The 23,659-nt window shown below is 39.2% G+C and overlaps 1 protein-coding gene across 8 annotated transcripts in view; it reads left to right on the plus strand.

Moving 5' to 3' along the window:
* Positions 1-23,659, plus strand: part of ACACA (acetyl-CoA carboxylase alpha) — a 375,954-nt gene that overhangs the window by 202,797 nt on the left and 149,498 nt on the right. For all 8 annotated transcript variants that reach the window (XM_067020788.1, XM_067020791.1, XM_067020790.1 and 5 more), the window contains 2 exons: positions 13,829-14,098; positions 19,720-19,817. In XM_067020788.1, the coding sequence (XP_066876889.1) occupies positions 13,829-14,098; positions 19,720-19,817 (368 nt within the window). The remainder of the gene's footprint in view (positions 1-13,828; positions 14,099-19,719; positions 19,818-23,659) is intronic.

The following is a 23,659-nucleotide window of genomic DNA, read 5'->3' on the forward strand; positions in this document are numbered from 1 at the left end:
CTGAGAGAAAAACGCTTTTAACTAATGTAATTAAAACACAAAATGAGATTTTTGGCCACGTGAAAGCTAGCTGCAGTGCTGTGTGAAACCTCTTGCCATGATCTTTCTGTCCTGCTTTCTCTCTGCTCTCATTCTGTTTGAGCGAATGGAGACTGGGGGAATAGTGAAGTCCCAGAGGGACAGAGCTCTGTTCTTGCTGAAATTACAAGCACAGAGCTGCCTGGGCATGAACATGTAGTGTTTACTCTGCCAGTATGAATACAAATAGTCTTATTATACGGGACTCTGTACCCAAAGACCACACACACACACACACACACACACACGAATAAAAAAAAATTAAAGGTTTTTTTTAACCCTTTTAAGACCCAACAAACCTTGGTGCAAAGGGATGTCTTAAACAGCAGCATAGGACTAGGGCTATGAGTAGTAGCGTCAGTACAGGGACCACATGTTTTCCTTTGCCCAATGCTTTAATAATAATCTTGAAATCTAGAAATCTAATAGTATTTAAATTTTTTTTTTGCTTTTCGTCAATTCTTACCTTCTTCTTGTCCTCCTCTTTTCCCTCCTTAGTTGCCTGTTTTCTTTGTTCTCTTTTCCTTTCCTTCAAATGATTGACTAGGATTGAAGCTGAGTGTTAGCTTGCTGTTTCTGAGTCTTTGAGCTCGGGAGGAGTGAGGCTGATTTCTTTTGTGAGCACTTAGTGACTAATGCCTGGCATGGCTGGTGAAGTCGGTCGGTGGCCTTAGCTAGATTATAGGGTCCTGCACAACAGGAATGAGGTTGGGGTATTAGTATCCGACTCTGTTACCAAGAGCTTGAATGTACAATGAAGCATGTCCACGACTGACCAATGAGTGACTGACCAATCTAAAGATGGAGTTTCAGCAGTCAGAACTCTGAGGGACAGCTGTGCCTAAGAGATGACGAGGTGTCAGGAGGATGTATTTCCTTGTGCTGAGCTCAGTTTTATCAAGGCAAGTTGACTTTCAGCAATTGCCATTTAATTTTCTTTGGCCAAAGAGACAAGTTTGTCATGAGCTTGGCACTCTACATATTACCCCAAGAATGATGTGAGGGGAAGGAAAAGAGCTCATGTTGATGAGATTGGGAGCAAATCAGTCCTATCCCAAAGAGAATGGGCATCTGAACGGAGCCTTGAGAAATAGTTTTATTTAAAAAAGGAATAAAAGATTGACCTGTTAATGTTCTGAGAGCCGAGGCTCAACGTAAATGCGTCAACGCTACGTAGACATTAAATCATCATAATGTGGTGTTCTCCAAAGGTGACAGCTCCACCAGGTCATCATGGTGGGTGATATTGTATTACCTTGAAGGATTGGAGTTTCTGGGTTTCAAAGCTAGCCCATGGATGTAAGGAATACAGGTAAAACAAGAGATTCCTGCAGAGTTTCCCCATGAATTGAGATGCTTCTCCCCGTAATCAAAGGCAGAAAGCCTGCACTTATCATACCATTGGCTGTGTGGGTAACCAGTCTTTCTTCCCGATTTTTTTTCCAGGACAGTAAATAGGTAAAAAGGTGATGGGACCAGGACTTGGAACAGTTCAGTTCCATTAGTTTTAGGTAACTTGTTTGCCATTTGAGGAAGAATATTGGCTGTTTCAGCAGAGATGTGACCTGCAATTTGAACATTGTGGCCGAGTTAAAAGCAGGCAAAAGAGAGCTTTTCTGATGTGACGTTAGCTACTCTCTCCTTTCTATTTTCCTAGTTGTGTCCCTTCCCCATTGAGAGAGATGTAACTGAAGGAATGCCACCTTATGTGTGATGAAAGGTATAGGAGAACACATTTTTCTCATTGTCAGATTTGAATGGCATTGCATTTAGTATGAATTTAGAGTAGGAATAAAAAAGATGTAGACCAAATCTGTGAACTACGTTCCTTGCAAATAGCTCCAAAGATAAGTTGTCTAGGATTTTTTTTTTAATCGTTTCAAGTAAAGATGAAAATTGAGGAAAATGTGATTGTAGCGTAGACTAAACTGATTTCATGCTCCTGTGATGGGCACTGTATGTAAATACACAGCTAGAAGAATGTATGCTGTTGAGCCTGGATATAGAAGAAGCACAGCTAACCAGCAGTTCTACTTTCACCACTTCTCAATTTGGGGGGAATTGTTTTCATTTTCCTGCCAGTTTTGCTAACCTGTTTTGATCATTTGGTGGAAGCTGTAATTGTAGGTGGGAACACTTTGAGTAACAGTTCACAATCCAATGCAGCTGCTTTTCGCACCAAATCCTGTTATTAAAAGGCTCAGGCTAAGATCAAGCCAATGTCTGTAACAGACTTGACGGAGAACAACTTAACTATGCCTGATAGGACAAAGAGAGCACTGGCCTTCTTGAGACTGTGTTCTTATATATTCTGAAATGTTATTAGCATTCTTTTATTATATTAACTTTAACTGCTCTGTGAACTAGATGATGAATCTCCAAATTGGGCAATGCTGAAAGATACGATCGGTACCTTTTATAGCAAAATTAGTGTGGATAGAAATGAGGACCCTGTTTTCCTTACTGTTTCAGAACCTGGGCTTTTTAACAATATGAATCTATCCATTCACTCTCATTGCTCCTGTCATAATGAAAATCTGCAATGAGAAGAAGATGCTGTGTCTAGAAGCAGTTATAATAATTAGGCTTAGGATGTGTACTCCAAAAAGGATTGGTAGTTAGAGACTGGAATTCTTGCATGGCATTACATTTTTTCCTTAAAATTTTTCTGAGAGTTAACTATGTTCCAGATTGAATGCAATTTGATGATCACCTCCACACACACTGCCAGGCTTAAAATTGTAGTGGCTCCAAGACTTCGTTTTTTCAGATGGGCACTAGGTGTCAGGGTTTTTCCTTCTCAGCAGCCTAGCCTTCAGATAAGCCTCTTGAATTGCCGTTTGGTGAGGCAAATCCAGCAGTATCCTTCCCTTTTTTTTTCAGTTGGTATGGTAGGCTTTGCCTAGTGTTCCCACAACGTGCAATTGCTCTCTTAACCCTTTGGGTGGAGATCTGTTGAATCTTACATCATGACTGCACATTTTTACAGGAAACATTTTTTAGAAAGAGGATGATCGAGGAGGGAAAAAAGTAGTATAAATTACAGTTCGAAGGCTAGCTGCCATTATGACTGGTATCTTGGTTTCAGTTCTGCTTTATGTTCTGGGGGATGAAATGGTGGGGATTAAGAATTCAGTTCTAGAACTGCTCAGCCTTGCCTGTATTTAACTGTCGTCTAATTGTTGGCAAGGTACTGTTGTCCAGTTCCACAAAGGTGTAAGCGTCTCTTTAACTTTTTTATTATAAAATATTTCAAACTTATAGGAAAATATGGAGTGATATGTCAAATATCCCTGCTGCATCTATTGACTAGCTTAAATAAATGTTACCATTTTGACACTGCGTCTCACTTATTTTTGCTACAATCCTTTGAAATCTCTAATTTGACTATAAAAACAAAAATAAAATTTAGGAGTTGGATAGGGAAAGGAAGTTGGTAAGCTTATGTAAGCCTGAAAGATTGAAAGAAATTAATTAGTAGATCTAGTTTGACAGTTCTTAGGCTGGACCTCTTAACCCAAAGGACCTCTTATTTTAGAAAAACCACCATAACCCTCTGTCTTAATTCACTTGGTTGACATTTTCCATACTCTCAAAGGAATTGCTTGGGCTATCCTGGACTTAAATTCTAGCGCAACCCATTATGCTTTGAAACTGACTGGAGAGAGCGTTTGTGGGCTTGAGTAAGGAAAGGGTTGACCATTTCTCATGCGAACAAAACCCAAATATTTTTCTAGTTTAACATTAGGCTTTTGCCTATTGTTTTACTCGATTTAACCTCAGAATAACTCCATGAATGGGAAGCTAATTTGGATGTATTTTACTGTGCTTTTGTTTCATTCTTTTGAAATCAGTTTACCTTTTCATGCTGGGTGTGGAAATTGAGTCCATATCAGTCTTTTAGATGTGTGTTGGAAAAGAGGCACATTTGTATTGTAGCATGCTGAAGGTGAGCTCTGAAATAGACCCAAGAAAAGCAGATCTGAAAAACAGGATCATGGTCTGTGCACTGACTGTTCAAGTTATAAAAAGAGACTAATGGTCCTTGCCACCAATCTGTCCCTGAAGATGGGAGAATGTTTCTAAGTGCTTTGAGATCCTCGGCAGAAGAGTATCACATTGCACTGATTACCTATAAACATTCATAATTTGCACTTACCTTATTTTTCATCAAGGACTTTAAAAAACCAATTTTGAATCTTTTTAGCCTATCAAGATAGGAATTTCAAGTACAGAAAAAGACATATTATGGAATACGTTGTAAGATAGTTTTATTTAAAATTATTGTGCACTTTTCTTCTTTTAGCCTCATTCTTAGTGAGTGTGTTTGGCTACAAGTCTTTGTCTGAAATGATCTTCAGGACCAAAGTTGAGTCCCTCATTAGAAAAATATTTAGGCTACTTTTTTTTTTTTTTTTTTTTTTTGCGGTATGCGGGCCTCTCACTGTTGTGGCCTCTCCCGTTGCGGAGCACAGGCTCCGGACGCACAGGCTCAGCGGCCATGGCTCACGGGCTTAGTTGCTCCGCGGCATGTGGGATCTTCCCGGACCAGGGCACGAACCCGTGTCTCCTGCATCGGCAGGCGGATTCTCAACCACTGCGCCACCAGGGAAGCCCTAGGCTACTTTTGAAAGCTAGGTCTTGCTGCCGTGGAATTACTTCTAATAAATTCCTAACACTGTTCTTCTGGGATGTATATATTTTTCTTCAAATTCCTTCTTAATGTCTGTTATTGGAGCTGGAGAGTTCTCATCGGGTCGATTAGTTGATTTTTGACTCATTTCATTAGTAGCAAACCAAGGCCCAGTGAGCTTGACTGACTTTGAAAATCCTAGTGCATCCCTTGGCCAACCAAAACAGCACTTGTAGAGGGCTTCTCAGTGCCTTTCAAAAGTAAGTCCTTAAAGTTAGCCTTTAAACAAAAGGATGAACTTGCCAGCATTTTCATACATCTTAATTTTTAAGATTTTACAGAAAAAGGGTGTGATATAGTACCCTATGTCAAGAAATTTTACAGCTCCAGCCAGAGGCAATAATGAACATCAGGACAGCAACAGATGACACCAGAGGATGAGGTGTAGCGTGGAACATCAGAGTTCAACATTCGTTTACATGATTAATGGGGGAGGCTTCCTGAACTGTGGTAGGCCAGCTTGGTTAATTTCCCTATCAACCAGTCACTCTGGCGCCCCATTTCTCAAATACCACTGGCTTGTATGTGCTCCATTGCATGTGTTTTTAAAAATTGGTATGTTTATTAAAGCATTGTGTGTACATGTGTAAAATCACTGTGGTTTCAAGCATATAAATAGTATAGGAAGAAATAATTCCCGTTTAAAATTATTATTTCTAATCTTTGGTAATGTTTTCTAAGAATTACCTCTGGGAAGAAAATTTTTTGCTCTAAAAATGATATTTTTCTTATCCTTTTATCGCTTTTTAGAAGGGTTGAGGTGAGTTTGTCCAGCCATTTTTGAATTATCCAAGCATGAAAAAAAGAGTTTTTCAGCTGTTAAGAAAATTGTTTTCAGCTCCTTTATGTGCTCACACGACACTAGGCAACGGAACATGATATCCAGAAGATAATACAACATGGAAAGGCATTGACATTTTTTCAGCATGGTTTTTCTGAATGGCACAAATTAAGTCAAATATTGCATTGCGTTATGGTTTAAAAATACACCATTTAAGACCTATACAGGGGGCTTCCCTGGTGGCGCAGTCGTTAAGAATCCTCCTGCCAATGCAGGGGACATGTATTCAAGCCCTGGTCCAGGAAGATCCCACATGCTGCGGAGCAACTAAGCCCACGTGCCACAACTACTGAGCCTGCACTCTTGAGCCCGTGAGCCACAACTACTAAAGCCCATGTGCCACAACTACTGAAGCCTGTGTGCCTAGAGCCTGTGCTCCGCAACAAGAGAAGCCACCGCAATGAGAAGCCCTCGCACCGCAACAAAGAGTAGCCCCCGCTTGCTGCAACTAGAGAAAGCCCACGCACAGCAACGGAAGACCCAACGCAGCCAATAAATTTAAAAAATAAATAAATAAATAAATAATTTTTTTAAAAGACCTATACAGTATTTTCTAATATTTCATGATGTATTTTTTCCCATGAGGTTGTAATATAAGTTAAAATTGTAATTATTTTTTGGTAGTATGTAATTAAAAGTGAAGACTTAGTATTCCATCCAACATACAAAAGGAAGGGGGAAAGGTAGCATTTTGTTGTCTGTCTGAAAAGGAACTCAAGTTCATATTCCTTCTCTCTGGATCTTAGTTTTTTCATCTTCGTGATGCAGATGCTGCCTGGGTCTGTTTTGGCTCTAACGTTCTAGGATTCTTTATATTTCTGCCCCAGAGCCTTGTCGGATAGTCATCTTCCCAGGATTAGCAGTAGTAGCACAATAGCTACTGGGGGCTTTGCCAGAAACACTCAACTTTAAGACTTTCAGCATGGAAAATAAATAAAGCTTCAACATCTCAGCCACAGTCTAACCTGTGTTTAAGTCCATATGGAAAGATATTATTACCGATGAACTCAAAGTGTGGAGATATAAGAAAGGCAGCTGTGGCAAAGATACTCCCTTTCTACTTCCCATGGCATAGCTAGACTTGAATGCTTCTTACATCCCTGAAAACAAATTCCTGTCCTGTTTTGCCCCTTGGCTTTCCCTTCAGATTTCTTTATTGAGCTTAAATATTGTTGTTTTACTTTGTTGTAGCAGCAGCTTTGGAAAGTGCGGGTGTGTACATGTGCATATGTACACTTGTACCTTCTATTCACACTGATAGTACAATTAATGTTGATGTCAATTTTGGTGTTAATTTTGGGTCATGATTAGTGTTGACACTTTGTGTAAGACTAATGGCATTTATGGGCACCATCAGAATAAATGTTAATATTATCATGTTTTTATTATCTGTTATAGTAACATTAAACCAAGGCCCTCCCAGGAGAAAAAATACACATATGGATAGATAGATAATGCCTTTCTGTATCACTGGTGTTACTCAGCGAGAAAATGACATCTCAGGGCAGAATCCTAATCACTGTTTGGAGCATCAGAAATAATGATCACCTCTGATCGGAGGTTGTGAATAATTCATTCGCTTTGATTTTCACGTCCTGTCCAGTGATACTTTTCAAACCAAATGTGTTTCTACAGGAAAATAATGGTCCCACTTCTTATGGAAATACTGTAGCACAAATCATTTTACCCACATAAAAACAGTTAAATAAGACCGTTCTCTTCTGCTTGCCTTCTCCGCCCCATCCCCTCCTCCCTTGCTTGCGTGTGTTTATTCCAGGATCAGACTGTGGTCAAAGAAATATCTTCTTCCTTAGAACTTGTATAAGGAAAACAAATGTTTATTTCTGCTGATCCTTAACTTATTCGCGGTAACTCTTTTGAACCTCCTCCCTTTCTCACTTGAAGGTAATTAGTTTAGGTGGATAATCCTACACCTAAGAAGCCTGCTAATTGGAATGCTCTGTTATCAGAAATAATCTGAAATTAGATATTTTTAAAACTGATTTATGGCTATATTACTGAAACTATAATTGGCAGTAAGTCCCTAGAACCACTTGGTTAGTCCATGCCTCTCTCAGCAAGTCGGTGGTCAGGGAAGAAGTCAGTGGCACTGCCAGGGACCAAAAGCCTGAGTCTGAGACTTGTTAGGCCATAAACCCAGCCACTCTGACAAGCCCCTTTCAGGCTACATGTTCTCCCTTTGTTGCTTCCTTAGCCCTTTAGTCGTCCTTAGCCCTTAGTCCTGGAGTGTCATTTTCACTAGGTTTTATTGCATAGAAACGTTGGAGGGAGAGAGAAGCTGAAACAAGAGGATTCAGTGATGGAATTTCCTTTGGTGGTTATTTTTAAGTTAACATACAAGGCAGCTTGGCTTAGGTGAAATCAGTGAATGTCCTATTCCTAATCACATTGTCACACTTGTGTATGCTTTTATATAGTGATTGCAGAATTTTCAAAATAAAACCTCCATTGTGTGTATAATATAGATAGACCCCATCCATATAAAGTAATTTGACTGAAAAACTTACGGTGTCCTAATTAAATGGGAGGAAAATATGACTGTCTTCTGAAGTAATGACCCAATCCTCTGAGACAAAGCTATTCTTAGATAGAATATTTTGAACCATTTCTCCTGAATGTTGTGACCCCCTTTTTTTTTTTTTCTAAATCTAATAAGGGCAGGCGTTTTTCAAACTAGTTTTCATCATCAGACAAAGTAGTTTGCATTCAGAAACCATTTCCAGTATCAAATTCAATTTTGTCAGGTGATTAGTTGAGTTTGGTAGAGAATAATTTAAAAACACAAAGCTGGCAATGGCCGTGGTGCTTCTGCACTGGAGGAGAGCAGTTGCCGTTCTCAAGTTGCAAGCCCTCTTTCAGTGACTATGTATGGTGGATTATTGTGTTACATGTCTTTGCAGCTGTTACAGACCTGCATCTGTTGACACCATGTGTTCCTACCCTGGACTGCTGGAAGAAATAGGGGAGTGGGTGAACTGATATCTTGCCTGCCTATCAGTGCAAATGTCCTTTTATGTACATGTTTGCAAAGCTCTTTAGCCCCCTTTAAGATGAAAGACTCTGTATAAATATAAGCTTTTGATTTTAGTACATGTTTGGGGTACATGTGGTACAGTCCTAAATATGTATTTAGCTGATAGGCACTGTTCTTGTCTATTGTACAAATATTGACTTTAAAAGTATAAATATGTATTTAACTATCAGACCAGAAAAACACTGAAGCAGTACTTCTAAGGTAGAGATATTAATATTGTATAAACCTCTATATACATGTGTTTACATTATACCACATCATTGCAGAGCATTTCTTTTTAAAAAAGGAAATGATCGCCCCAACAGACTAAGACAGTTCTTGATACTCTTCTCCCTTTAAGGTGAGTCTTGATTTTAAGTTTTCATATGTTTATTCCTCTCTTTAAATTTTATATAAATGTGATCTGTTGTAGTATAACTAAAACCTAGAGTCAGTTCCTCTAAAACATGAGAAATCCGTTAGGTTGGTGACATTTTTTTTTTCTCCTTAAAATTTTTTTTTTCCACTGTGAAAATGTTCAAATGTGCACTAGAGATAATAATATAAGCTCCCGTGTACCTGTTACCCAGTGAAGACGTATTTGGTAATTTTTTCTCCCTTTTTAATTTATAAAATTTTTAAGTTATGAAGGCATAAACACATTAAAGAAATTTGGAAAATGGGGAAAAAATTCACAGTCCCATCATCCTAAATAATTGTCATCCCATTTCGCTATGTTTCTTTATTTCCCTTCCCCTCAGCCCCCAACAAGCTTTTAGATAGAGATAGAGAGCGTGTGTATGCATGTGTGTGTGTGTTGTAACACTTACTATAAGATTTAACATGTATTTAGTCTTCACAGCAGACTTACTACAATAGGTTATTATTACCCCATTTTACTGATGAGGAAACTCGGGCATATAGAGGTTAGTAACTTACCTAAGGTTATGTGGCTAGAAAACTGACTGAACCTCTATTCTGTCAGAGTCAGATTACATTAGATTCAGATTTGTAGAATCTAGTTTCTGAGTCTGTGCCCTTGACCACCACACCGTTTTGCCTCTCAGAGTTATTATGGTATGTATGCAATTTTGTTACCCTGCTTCTTTCAATTTAGCATTACATCATGGGTATTTAAAAATACTGTTCATAGTCTTCATAGCCACCATTTTGTAAGGCTGAACAGAATACTAACAATGACCTCACTAGTCAATATATTCCCTGTAAAAAAGTTTTTATCATAACATTTATTTTTTCAGCTTTTTATCTTAAAATAATGATAGATTTACAGAAAAGTTACAAAAATTATACAGAGTTCCCATTTAACCTCCATTAACCTTCACCCAGCTTCTCCTAACATGAATCTGTTATATAACCATGTTATAATTATAAAAACTAAGAAATTAACATTGGTACGATACCAAACTGTTACATAAAATACAGACTTTGTTTTGGATTTCACCAGTTTTTCTACTAATGACCTTTTTCTGTTCCAGGATCCAATCCAGGGTACCACATTGCCTTTAGGTGTCAACGACATTTATGTTTGTGTTATAATTGATGTTCATCTTCCCATATCGTTTCAGCTAAGTGCAGTGGCAGTAGTCTGCAACATACTTCCTTAATTCCTCTAGTAAATGAAATTATGTGAATCATACTTTAAAGAATAATTCATTCACACTCAGTATAGGACAAGTTACTTAAGTCCTCTGTGCCTTGGTTTTCTCATGGCTATAATAACAGCTGTTTTTTAAATTAATAATGATAATAGCTACTATTTGAGGACTTTTATATGCCAGGCTCTGTACTAATTTAATATGGTGATCCTCTCAACAATCCCTTCAGAAAGATATTGTTATCCCCATTTTATAATTGGAAAAATTGAGGTTAAGGTTAAGTGACTTGTCCAAGGCTATACAGCTCATATAAAGCTGAAATTTGAACCAAGACAGGCAGGTTTTCCAGCTTAATCTCCTATTATCAGTATTTATTAAAATTTATAGTATAGTACAGCATGTTATAAGTGTGCAATTAATGGTAGCTATTATTATTTTTAAAAAATAAAATATTTTAATGATATTTAGTATTGCTATTCTGTGATCCCTAGAGATAAGTCATGCATGATGTTCAAAGCTCTTGGTGTTGACGATTTTCCAAGTATCATTTAAAAAATGAAATGACTGTGGAACCAGCAAGTATTTATTACTCCCATATTACGTGTAGAAATGTGTAGGAGTCCCGCTATGCACTGGAATAGATGATATGATGGTTCAAGCTGGCAAGCTGAAAGCTGTCCTAGGCCATGTGTGATTAATTATCAAATGAATTCTCTACATGAAGGTCTTAGTAGGCGATCAGAAGAAAGGAGTCACTTTAGACTAGGTGAAGCTTTTCTGAGGAAATGGAATTTGAATGAACCTTTATGGAACGGGTGAGATTTGGATAGGTTGAGAGGAGAGACAAAGGCAAACTTTGTATGTTAAAGTTAATATAATGGATTACTGCTTGTAATAGTTTTCATCAATCCCATAGGTAATATTTTCTTAATTTTGTATGTGGAGACATTGAAGCTCAATAAAGTTAAGTGAATTTCCCAAGGTCACACAGTTAATAAGTGGTAGGGCTTAGATGTGGATCCAAGTTTGTTTGACTCCCCAGCCCATGTTCACCATTATATATCCCGTCATTTGATTAGCAGTAAAATCTAATTTTTAATATAAATTGAGCAACAGATTCTTCCTTAGAGATTTAGCCATTGTGCTTATTCAAAACTTAATCTCTTCCAATGAGGAATTTCACTGTACCAAGACTCACACAGCACTCTCCATTCTGTACTGGTACTTTTTAAGTGGGGAGGGGGACAGTTGATAAGGGACACATTTTAGAAAGACATTAAGAGTAGTGTGTTCTTGGTGCTGCTGTGTTGACACCTAATTAGAAGTCAAGGGACTTCCCTGGTGTCACAGTGGTTAAGGATCCACCTGCCAATGCAGGCACATGGGTTCGAGCCCTGGTCTGGGAAGATCCCACATGCCGCGGAGCAACTAAGCCCATGCACCACGACTACTGAGCCTGCAACTCTAGAGCCCGCGAGCCACAGCTACTGAAGCCCATGCACCTAGAGCCCATGCTCCGCAACAAGAGAAGCCACCGCGATGAGAAGCCCGCTTACCGCAACGAAGAGTAGCCCCCACTCGCCGCAACTAGAGAAAGCCTGCGCACAGCAACGAAGACCGAATGCAGACAAAAATAAAAATTAATTCATTAATTAATTTTTTAAAAAGTACTACTAATAATTAGAAGTCAATATTGCAAGCGTAATGACCTGGCCAATTGCTGAACTGACTGCCCAAGTGACACAGAGTCCCCAGGTAATAGCAAAAGATAAGAGTGTTATTTGCTTGCCCAGTGCCACATAGACACAGTGTTTGCATTCACATGCAAATGCTAAAGTAGATTCTTCTGGGCTTGTATCTAAGCTACTCTGGCCTAGGTGGCTAAAGTTAATATGTCATAAAATTTGGTGTAAAGCCCAATCTTCCTAACTACAAATGCATTTAGAGGAAATAGCTTTTCCTTCCTGAAAAACAAAAGAGATGTTGGATTAGAGGACCACGTGAGAAGGCAGTTAAAATATTTTTCCCCACATGGGCATTATATTGATCAGCTTCTTAAAAACTATGACCAAAATTATCCTGATATTTGGAGTTTCTCTATGCTGTTTTTTGGATAATCTGTTTCTTCTTCCTTTTCTCTGTCTCTAATGAGCAAATAGAGTAATACTGCCTTACCTCAGAAGGTGATTGGATTTTTTTTCTATGTATTATATTGATTTTGATTTGTATTTGGCCAGTGGTATATATTAAATAGCTTATATTTATCTGTAGGTGTTTCATATATATATATTTCTTAATGCTGAGAATCACAAATAGCTGTGTGGAAAGCATCAACCAGCCTGATTACAGTGGATGTGCAATTGGATTGAGAAATGTGTACTCAGAGCTTATGATCACTGGCCCGGTTGAGTCTGGGTGATGCATGTGGCTTTCCAGGGATGCTACTATTTACATCTGTTCATGGCCCTTCTTGATGGCTGGCTCCGCAATGAGGTGATATGCAGCAGCACAGGGATGAGGGACCAAGGCTGCAGATGTGGCTGGGCTCCATTAGGCAGGACCAGGAATGCTCGTCTGGTAGGCTTTGTGTTTGGGGGTGAGTGGTGGAGGTGGGAAGCGGTGGAGACAGAAAGAAACAGGAAAAAAAAAAAAAGAATGGAAAGCATTACTTATCTAGGTATAGGGAAACAGGCAGACATGAAAAACTGCAGCCGTTAACTGGGGGATGAGTGAGTAGAAAAGAAAGGGCACTAGCGAACAAACAAGTAGAAGGAATGACTAGTTCTCATATAGAAGGGGATTAAAAAAGGAGAGGGCTGTGAGGGTTTGGGAAGAGACATGTCACCCCTGCCTATTAAGGCAGTATCATTTATTTGTGTAGCTGGTCAGATGCTACTGAACAGTGATTTATATATATCATAGTGCAGCAAGAGGTTGGTTACTTGCATCCTTTGGTTTTCTAGTGTTGGGAGAAATCAGCAAGAGATGCTCACAAGGATGCAGTGTTGAGCTACAGTAAATTCTTGCAGAAATGGAAGATACCTGAAGCAAGCCTGTAAAGAATGTTGCTATTATTATTCCTGTCAAATATTAGAGGACAACAAAAGGACCCAGGGTTGTAAAAGTTGTGTAGTCCATGAGAGGTAGTCCTCTTTCTGCTCTCCTGTGTGTTAAAGATTTCTTGGAAAGAATCTCACAAAAGATATCTTAGTAGATAGGGTAGTAAGTTAGGGCATCCCGGATTTAATTCCCGGTGCCACAGTATTTTTCCACACATAGCCTGAGTGCATTTAGACTTTGGTTTTTCCATCTTCTTCAAACAGACTCAAAGAAGAAATTGAGACAACTGTGAAATACATATACAGTAAACCAGCTATTCTCAACATAATCTTAGAGAAATATGCTAGAATATTTGTTCTAGTTTCCCACAGGGAGCTTGGCTCTTTAGCAATGCATATCTTTACCTAAAGGTTGTGTCTACCTGCAGTCTGATATCTTCAAGGAACCTGAAAAATAATTGTGCATGTAAGAAGCTTGTATTTATTTGTTTGTTTATGCCTTTGCAGATTGGCATGGTAGCTTGGAAAATGACCCTTAAAAGTCCAGAATATCCAGAAGGCCGAGATATCATTGTTATTGGCAATGATATCACATACCGAATTGGGTCCTTTGGACCCCAGGAGGATTTGCTGTTTCTCAGAGCTTCTGAGCTTGCCAGGGCAGAGGGCATCCCACGCATCTATGTAGCAGCCAACAGTGGAGCAAGAATTGGACTGGCAGAGGAAATTCGTCATATGTTTCACGTAGCCTGGGTAGATCCTGAGGATCCTTACAAGGTACAGACTAAGAAAAGATAATACTTCAAGTTACTGTATGGGTGTGCGTGTGTGTGTGTGTGTGTGTGTGTACGTGTGTGTGTACGTGTGAGTGTACGTGTGTAGAGAGAGGTAGAGGTTTTGGGGTTTTAAAAAATAAATTTATTTATTTTTGGCTGCGTTGGGTATTTGTTGCTGCAAGCGGGCTTTCTCTAGTTGTGGCGAGGGGGGGCTACTCTTCGTTGTGGCACACGGGCTTCTCATTGCGATGGCTTCTCTATTTTGCGGAGCACGGGCTCTAGGAGCACGGGCTTCAGTAGTTGTGGCTCGCAGCCTCAGTAGTTGTGGCTTGCAGCCTCAGTAGTTGTGGTTCGTGGGCTTAGTTGCTCCACGGCATGTGGGATCATCCCAGTCGAGGTTTCGAACCCATGTCCCCTGCATTGGCAGGTGGATTCTTAACCACTGCACCACCAGAGAAGTCCTGGTAGAGGTTTAAGTTCAGAAATTATCACAGTGAACCACAGCTGTGTTGGAAATAAATTGTCTCTCAGTATGTTCACCTGGTCTTTCCTCCAGCTTTGAAATAGATGACTATTTCTTTGGTTGAACACTAGGTGTGCATTTAGTGTGAGACATGTTAAGCCAGAAATATATATCTTTTTTAAAAATAATATATTATTTATTTAGTTAGTTTATTTTTGGCTGTGTTGGGTCTTTGTTGCTGCTTGCGGGCTTTCTCTGGTTGTGGCGAGTGGGGGCTACTCTTCATTGTGCCGCGTGGGCTTTTCATTGTGGTGGCTTCTCTTTTTGCAGAGCACAGGTTCTAGGCGCACGGGCTTTGGTAGTTGTGGCGCATGGGCTCAGTAGTTGTGGCTCGCGGGCTTAGTTGCTCCATGGCATGAGGGATCTTCCCAGACCAGGGCTTGAACCCATGTCCCCTGCGTTGGCAGGCAGATTCTTAACCACTGTGCCACCAGGGAAGCCCAAGATATATACCTTTAAATTATTCTACTTTGGTTTCCAAGACTTATGGTCAGTCATCAGCAAAATCTCATATCCTCAGCTTCTTCTCTGATTGTTCCCCAATCTTGCTCTACTTGAAACCTGCCTGTCCTCTGAAGACTATTCTTCCCCTGTAGCCCTCTTAAATGGTGACTGGTTTCTCTTTCTCTTGTACCACTGAGCCTGGAGGAAAATAGCTTCTTGCTAGTGCCTCACTGCTACTTCCAGACCCTTTTCCCTCCCTTCTCTCTGAAAACCCCGTCTTTGAATCTCATGTCATCAGACTGTGCCACAACATCACTGCTTCTTATTATAGTGTTCCCTACCCTTTGGCCACTCCTTCTTCTTTGCATCTTTTAGTTGCTGGCACATTGTCACTCTCTCCAGTACTACTAGTCCTCTTATCATTCTTGACGACTGCTATATATACATAGATGATTCATCCCATCATCTAGCCTCTTGGATCCTTGACTTCCTCACCCCGATGGTCCTATCCTACATCCCAGATCAGCCTCTCATTCCCCATAATGTCAACTTCAAGCATTCCTTCCTTTGCCATTTCTCCATCCTATCTTTCCAGCTCACTCTCTTTAGTACCCCAAGTCCAATAATCCTTTGCACTCACCAAGACCTACAACTATTGATCCTGCCACCTTTCTTCTGCTCTTCACTCCCTGCTTACATCCTCATTTTATTCCTATCCAGCCTTAAATCCAAAGCCTGCCATAGGCTAATCATTGTAATCACTACCTTTCCCATGCCTTCAATTTCTTTGCCTTTGCTCTTCATTCCGCTTATTCCGTGTCTGTACAGAAACCTTGTTTAAATCCAACTCTCTCCATCTACTCCTTTTCCCTCACCTGCATAGCTGAACACTGATGGAGAAAAATACACAGTGCTGTTGACTGGTCTTACTTTAAATTCAAGCTTAACAACCTCCTGATTGACAATTTGACATCTCTCTCCTCAAACCTCCAACACCCTCTTCCTTCATCCTCACTCTTAGCTGATTATGTTGCTTCCCAATTCACTGAGAAAATGGAAGCAATTAGAAGAGAGCCTCCACGAGCTCCTATATATCTGCATCTGTGCTCTTATTCTCCACCTTCTCTCCTGTACTTTGACGAACGGTCCCTGCTTCTATCTAAGGCCAATCCCGCTATGCTTGATCCTTTCCCTTCTTGCCAACTTAAGGATGTAGATCAAAACTTCTCCCCCTTCTTTCCTACATCATCACTTTTTCTCTCTCTATTAAATATACTCCTTTTTTTAGCACACAGACACTTACCCCTCCAGTCACTAACCCTACCCCGTTTTTTCCTTCCCTTTACAGCAAGACTTCTTAAAAGAGTTTCTCTTCTTGTTGTTTCCAGATACTCTTCTCTCTCCCATCCCCTCTGGAACCCATGTCAGTTCCCCTTGCACCCTCACCATTCCATCAGAGCTGCTTTTGTCAAGGTCGCCATTGATTCCATATTGTTAAACTCTGAATCTCACCTATTTGACATTTCAGCAGTATTCCATGTGGTTGGTTACTCCTTCATCCTTGAAATACTTTCTTCTCTCGGTTTCCAGGAACCTACAGTCTCCTTTTTACCCCCCTAGCCACTCTTTCTCAGTTTCCTTTGCTGCCTTTTACATCTTTAAATGTAAGAGTGTCAGGGGATGATGGAAATATTCTATATTTTGATTGTGGTGGCGATTACACACAAGTGTATACATTTGTCAGAACTCATCAAACTACAACACTTAAAACTGATGGATTTTATTGCACGTAAATTATGCTTCAGTAAAATTCATTTTAAAATTATATGGGAATTGTTGGTGACCTCTAATAAATACAGTATTTCTTTTGGGGGTTGATGGAAATATCCTGGAATTAGATAGTGGTGGTGGTTGCACAGCATCTGAATATACTAAAAACTACTGAATTGTACACTTTAAAATGGCCAGTTTTATGTTATGTGAATTTTATCTCATTTTTTAAAATTATTTAAAAAAATGTGAATGGAGACATATCAGTGCCACAGAGGCTGTGGCAGGACCAAGAAGTCTAGGACTCCCCAGCCTCAACCCCACAGGGCACAGTGCCCTCTCACCTGGTGCTATGGCAGGATAGCTTGTATGGAAGGTGAGGTAAGAAGGGGAAAAAAAAAGGTGTTTTAGGGCTTGGTCCCTGGACCTCTCCTCTTTTGTATATTCACCTTCCCTTGATGATCTAGTCTTAAAGCTTTAAATTCCATCTATAAACTGATAAACTTCTAAATTTATATCCTGCCCCTGAACTTCAGATTCATGTATCCAGACTCAACATCTCTACCTGCACATCTGCCTAAACGTAGCTTCTAATCTTCTTCCTTAAATCTGTTCTTCCCACAATATTCTCTGTCTCAATAAATGATACCTCTATTCCTCATTTAAGTAAAAGACCTTGGAGTTATCCTTGACCTCTCTTTCTCATATCCCACATGCTGTCTGTCAATAAATCATGTGTACATCCTGACCTTCAAAATATATCCAGAATCCAACCATCTCAGAGCACTTCCACTGCTACACAGTAGACCAAGTCCCTGTCACCTCTTACTGCATTTATTGCATTGTTTCCTAATTGACATTCCTGCTTCTGGCCTTGCCCCTACCCCTATCCAAAGTCTACTCTCAACAGAAAGTGGAATGATCCAGTTCAATGTAAATCAGATCACAACTCAAAACTTTCCTCTGATTAAAACCCTGTAAAGGCTTCCCAACTCACTCAAGTGAGGGCCAGAAACCATATAGTCACCTGCAAGGCCCTCCCTAGATTGGCCTTCCAGTACCACTCCATCCTTGTTCTCTTGCTGCTCCCACCTGATTCCACACTGTGGCTCTACCAGCCTTTTCACTGTTTCTTGAGCCTGCTGGACACACTCAGCAGCTTCATACTTGTGGTTCCTTCTGTCTGAATGCTTTTCCCCCAAATATCCTCATGTCTCATTTCCTCAGCTCTTCAGGTCTTGGCTCAAATGACATTTTCAGTAAAGCCTTCCCTGGCTCTTCTTCTAAAAGTTCAACTCTGACAACTCTGCTGTCTCCTTCCTCTATTTTATTTTTTCCTTAAACATTATTCCCATTAACATTATATGCTTAACTTACTTATTTTGTGTATTTTCTGACTCTCCTACTAGAAGATGAGTTGTACAAGGCCAGGAATTTTTGCCTGTTTTGTTCCTTTCTGTTTGTTCTGTGTCTTAAACAGTATCTTGCACATAATAGGCACTTAGTAAATATGTGCTGACAGACATACTACTGACACTCAGTGCTACAGGGCATTCTTGTCATAAGTCAGGCAAAATCAGTGGCAAATTCAAATTCATGTCTCTGGCATGTTTTTCCCTGTGGGACAAATTCAGTTAAATGGTGGACATAATTTCTCATAGTATTTTAAGTTTTTCTCTGTTTCCTTTTATTGTTCTTTTTCTGGGTGACTGATTCACTTAAGGTGAACACACGTATTAAGTAACTAGTTTCTATGTGAGTGTGTATATGTATGTATAAAAATAAGTCAGTTATGAAGTGTTAGTATAATTTTTTAATGTACATAGGGATTAGAATTTGTTTATTTTAAAAAGCAAAAAGGGGGCTTCCCTGGTGGCGCAGCGGTTGGGAGTCCACCTGCCGATGCAGGGGACACGGGGTCGTGCCCTAGTCTGGGAGGATCCCACATGCCGCGGAGCAACTGGGCCCGTGAACCATGGCCTCTGAGCCTGCGCGTCCGGGGTCTGTGCTCCACAATGGGAGAGGCCACAACAGTGAGAAGCCCACGTACTGAAAAAAAAAAAAAAAAAAAAAAAAAAAAGCAAAAAGGGTGCTTCCCTGGTGATGCAGTGGTTGGGAATCTGCCTGCTAGTGCAGGGGACATGGGTTCGAGCCCTGGTCCGGGAGGATCCCACATGCCACGGAGCAGCTGGGCCTGTGAGCCACAACTGCTAAGCCTGCTTGTCTGGAGCCTGTGCTCCACAACAAGAGGGGCCACGATAGTGAGAGGCCTGCACACCACGATGAAGAGTGGCCCCCGCTTGCCACAGCTGGGGGAAGCCCTCGCACAGAAACAAAGGCCCAATACAGCCAAAAATTTTTAAAGTAAATAAATTAATTAATTTTTTTAAAAGAAGCTAAAGGTATGAGCTCAGTGATACTGATCATCAGCACTGCATAGACTTCTGATTTTAAGATTGAATATCCTAGTTTTGTGATGCTCTCAATTATCCTTGACCCATCTATATTTTGATGGTACTATGGATTTGAGAAAATAAAGAATAGTAATTCATATAATTCTTTAATTTTGTGTTGATATCTTTAATAGAGGTGTCACTGAAGATTAGAGAATGACCCTTTAAGCTTGATGAAAAGGAAATGAGTGGAATATACCTGGAGTTGCAGCTACAAGATATCTTGTTTCAAGGACACAGTCATTGACTGCAGAAATAGGCACTTCCATCTTTTAAAGAACTGTCTGTGGTAGTATTCTATGAGACAGTAACTCTGAGATACGATTTGGAGATTTAAAGCCAGCTTTGGAACAGGCTGCATTATGCATGCTTTGCTGGGTCTTCTGTGGTGATGGCAAATAATGAGTTAAAAACTATTTGTGTTTCCCACAGGGATACAAATATTTATATCTGACCCCTCAAGATTATAAGAGAGTCAGTGCTCTCAACTCTGTCCATTGTGAACACGTGGAGGATGAAGGAGAATCCAGGTAGGTATTATGTATCAGAATAATTTGTCTGTGGATTAAAGAAAGGAGAATATGATCATTTTTTTCTCACTGTCCTGCTGATGATGACCTTGAAGAGCAGTGAAGATTGCTTGTTGAGTAATCTAGAAGCCTTAGATTTGTATCTCAGCTGTACCACTTACTAGCTGAAAGACCTTAGTATTGATTAAGGTTTTAAAACTATATTTATAATAATTATTCATTTTGAAAACTTGGAACATATAAACAATTATGAAGAAAAAGTAAAAATCAGCTACAGTCCTACCAAGAGATCACAGTTATTAATGGATATTATATTCTTTCTGTCATATATATATGTGTATATATATATATATATATATATGTGTATATATATATATATATATGTGTATATATATATATATATACCTTTTTTCCTACATAATTGGGATCATAATAGAAAAGGGCTTTTGTAATTTGTTCTTTTACTAAATATTATTCAGGGAGAAATTTTATATATTCTTATAGTATTATTTGAGAATATGATATTTAATGGCTTCATATAAATCATTATAATGAATATATCATATTTGAACATACAGACTATCCCAGTTTTTACTGCTATATCCCTGGGCTGGTCATTCTTTTATGTAAACTTTGAAGAATATCTCTGGCTATTCCCTTTGGGTTAATCTCTAAAAGTGAAATTACTGGTCAAAAAGTATGTCCATTTTTTAAAAGATTTTTTTGGATAATTTCAAATTGTCCTCCCAAGAGCTGCACTCCCACCAGCAGTATATGGTAGTGCTTGTTTGACCTTTTTAATTTTTTCTCCACCCTTGCCAACACTGTTTATTGTAAATTAATAAAATAGGATAAAAACAGCAATTGTTATTTTAACTGGTATTTTTGATCCCCAGTGAAATTGAACATTTTTATAATCTATCTGCAAGTATTTTCCAGAATGTTAATAAGTTGCTCCAATACCATTTATTGAATAATTCATACTTTCCTCACTTTTATAATAATCTTAACTCAATTGCCAAGCTTTATATTCTGTTTTTTGTTCTATTCTTAGGCTAACACCACACTATTTTAACTACTTTAATGGGCCAGAGTTCCTCACATTCTTAATTTTTCCCCAAGTTTTATTAGCTATTTTTGTCTTTTTACAGATAGGCTCATTTTTTTTTAATTCCCCAAAACTTTGCATAATGATTTTGATTCAGATTGCATTAGGTTTATAAATCAATTTAGGAAGATCTGAGAGCTTCATAATATTAACTCTTCCCAACAAGAAACATGGTATGTTTTTCCAGTTATTTAAGTGTATTTTTTAAAGTTTTATAGTTTTCTTTATATAGATTATGCCAGAAATTCCCACTCTTTCTTGGTTCACAGCACCTTTACTGTCTCTGTAATTTTTTCATAGCACCTTTAGGCAAAAAGATATGCCTAATATTTCTGATTATTAAGGAAGCTGACCCAGACAGCTTCATAAGTATTTATGCCACGAACAACATGAGTTTGAACTGTGCAGTTCCACTTCTATGTGGACATTTTCAACAGTAAATACAACAGTACTACACCATCTGTGGTTGGTTGAATCTACAGATGTGCATCCATGGATATGGAGGAACCATATATATGAGGGCCAACTATAAGTTATACTCAGATTTTCAACTGCTGAGGGTCGATGCCCCTAACCCTAGCATTGTTCAAGGGTCAACTGTATGATACACATAACTGAAAAAATTTTATTCTATTCTTAAATAATTACAGTTACTTACTAATGGGATATTTGCATCCATACGACATTGCAAACCTTGGAATCAGCTTGGACATAACCACCCTCACGTCTCATTCTGCACTGATTTTTGTGCAGAACTTTTTTTTCCCCACAGAAACTGAAAACCCAGCTTTGCAAAGATAGGACATTGTCAAAAGGAATGTAGCAGTACCTCATGTTAAACCATGAACTACTTAAAACTAGTAGTTCACACGGCATCCAACAGATACCACATATCATAGTATTTCTCTCAAAAATCTGAAATATCCTTCAGTGCACCTGACAGTTCACTGTGGCATCCATCCCAGGATGTCTTGGTATACAGTGTAGGTACGGTGGGATTTTGCCAATTTATAAATATCCCTATATGTTTTGCATTTTTCTTGCTACTCTGAAGGGGATTCCCACCCCACCCCCGCCATTATATTTTTCAACTCTTTATTACTGGTATCTCAGAAAGCTATTGATTTTGTATATTGCTTTTGTTAAAGCAAGTCAGTTTTCTTCTCTGAGCTTTAGTTTCCTCATCTGTATGATGAAGATCAAGTTATCCAATATATGTAAAGCCCTTAGCACAGAACTCAGCACATAGTAAGCAATCAAAAATCCTGGGTATCATGATCTATGATAATGGAGGTGATATTCCCTATCACACTGGACTGTTGTGAAGATAAAAAATGATATACATGAACATGCTTTGTTAATTGTATTACACTACACAAAGGTTTTTATTATAAGTAACATTAAAATTTGGACTACTTTTTTTTTTTTGGCCATGCCATGCAGCATGAGGGGATCTTATTTCCCCCAACAGGGATTGAACCCGTGCCCCCTGCAGTGGAAACGTGGAGTCTTAACCACTGGACCACCAGGGAAGTCCCTGGTACTACTTTAAAGAATGATACTCTTAAAGGTAGAAGGCTCAGATCACAGAGCAGAAAATGGGAAATTTTTTATCTTTTTCACGTAATACAACGGGAGAAGATGCCACGTAACAAATCACAAACACCTGTGAAGCGGTATGCACTCCTGAGGAGGGAAAAGATCTGCTTTGCAAAGAAGGCTGACTGGGCCCATGAGTATTTGTGACTATATGGCATGTGGGCCTTATTAAAAGAACACATTCCCCCACCACCACCACCAAATTAATGTGGCTCTTAACCCCTTCAGGGAGATTAGCTTTACCTGTAATGTAACTCTATACTAGAGTCTAGATACAGAGCAAAAGGAAGAATTGGGGAATTATTGTGAGAAGGGATTATTGGGAATCTGGGAAGCAGAAATGCAAAGCCGCAGACAAACAGCAAGGGCAAAGAAAAGGAATTGATGGAAGGCTGGAAGTAAGGGAACAGAGAAATGTGGGAGCAAAAAAAAAAAATAGTTTAAGAGCCACTATGGGATATTTATTTATTATTTCAATTTCAAAAACTGTGCCCAGTGCCAAGCCTTAAGGGTACACGTGGAACAATAAATAATATATGCCCATCTCTACTTCCAACTTTGTATTTTTCCTTTCTTTTATTAGTTGCATTCCCCATCTCCCATTTCCCATTATCAGCTATCACTCCTAATCCCCTGCCGAGAAGACAGATGGGTGGCTTCCTCTGGATCCACAGGATGCTTTCTGGACAACTTGTCCAGCATTTCACTTCTACGCACTTTCCCCCTGCCCCTCCAGAGGACTGTGCCAGGAACTCTCGTGTATATACTTGATACTTAAAAAGGAGCAGGGATAGAGTGCACTATGTTGACCTTCCCCTTCATCCTTGTCTTGGAAAGAGAGAGGATTTTTGAGTTGAGAAATTGGGCTGAGTGTTCTCACTGTGCCTCTGGAGTTTTTTGTATTCCTAAGTAACATTTATCTAAAATTGTTGATTTAATGACTGTTGCTTATTAGAGAGAGATACACATTGACCCTGCTTTTAAGAAACTTGTCCTAGAAAGTAAGAGAGGGTATCTAACATCGGAGCGCCATCTATGTGTCAAGCCGTCTCCTTGCTGCTTTAACTTTCGTGTCAACCCATAGAAGTGGATACTATAAATCCCATTTTACACAAGTTACTATTATCCCTAGAGT

Source organism: Kogia breviceps, chromosome 19 (genome assembly GCF_026419965.1).
Source record: "Kogia breviceps isolate mKogBre1 chromosome 19, mKogBre1 haplotype 1, whole genome shotgun sequence".
Lineage (NCBI taxonomy): Eukaryota > Metazoa > Chordata > Mammalia > Artiodactyla > Physeteridae > Kogia > Kogia breviceps.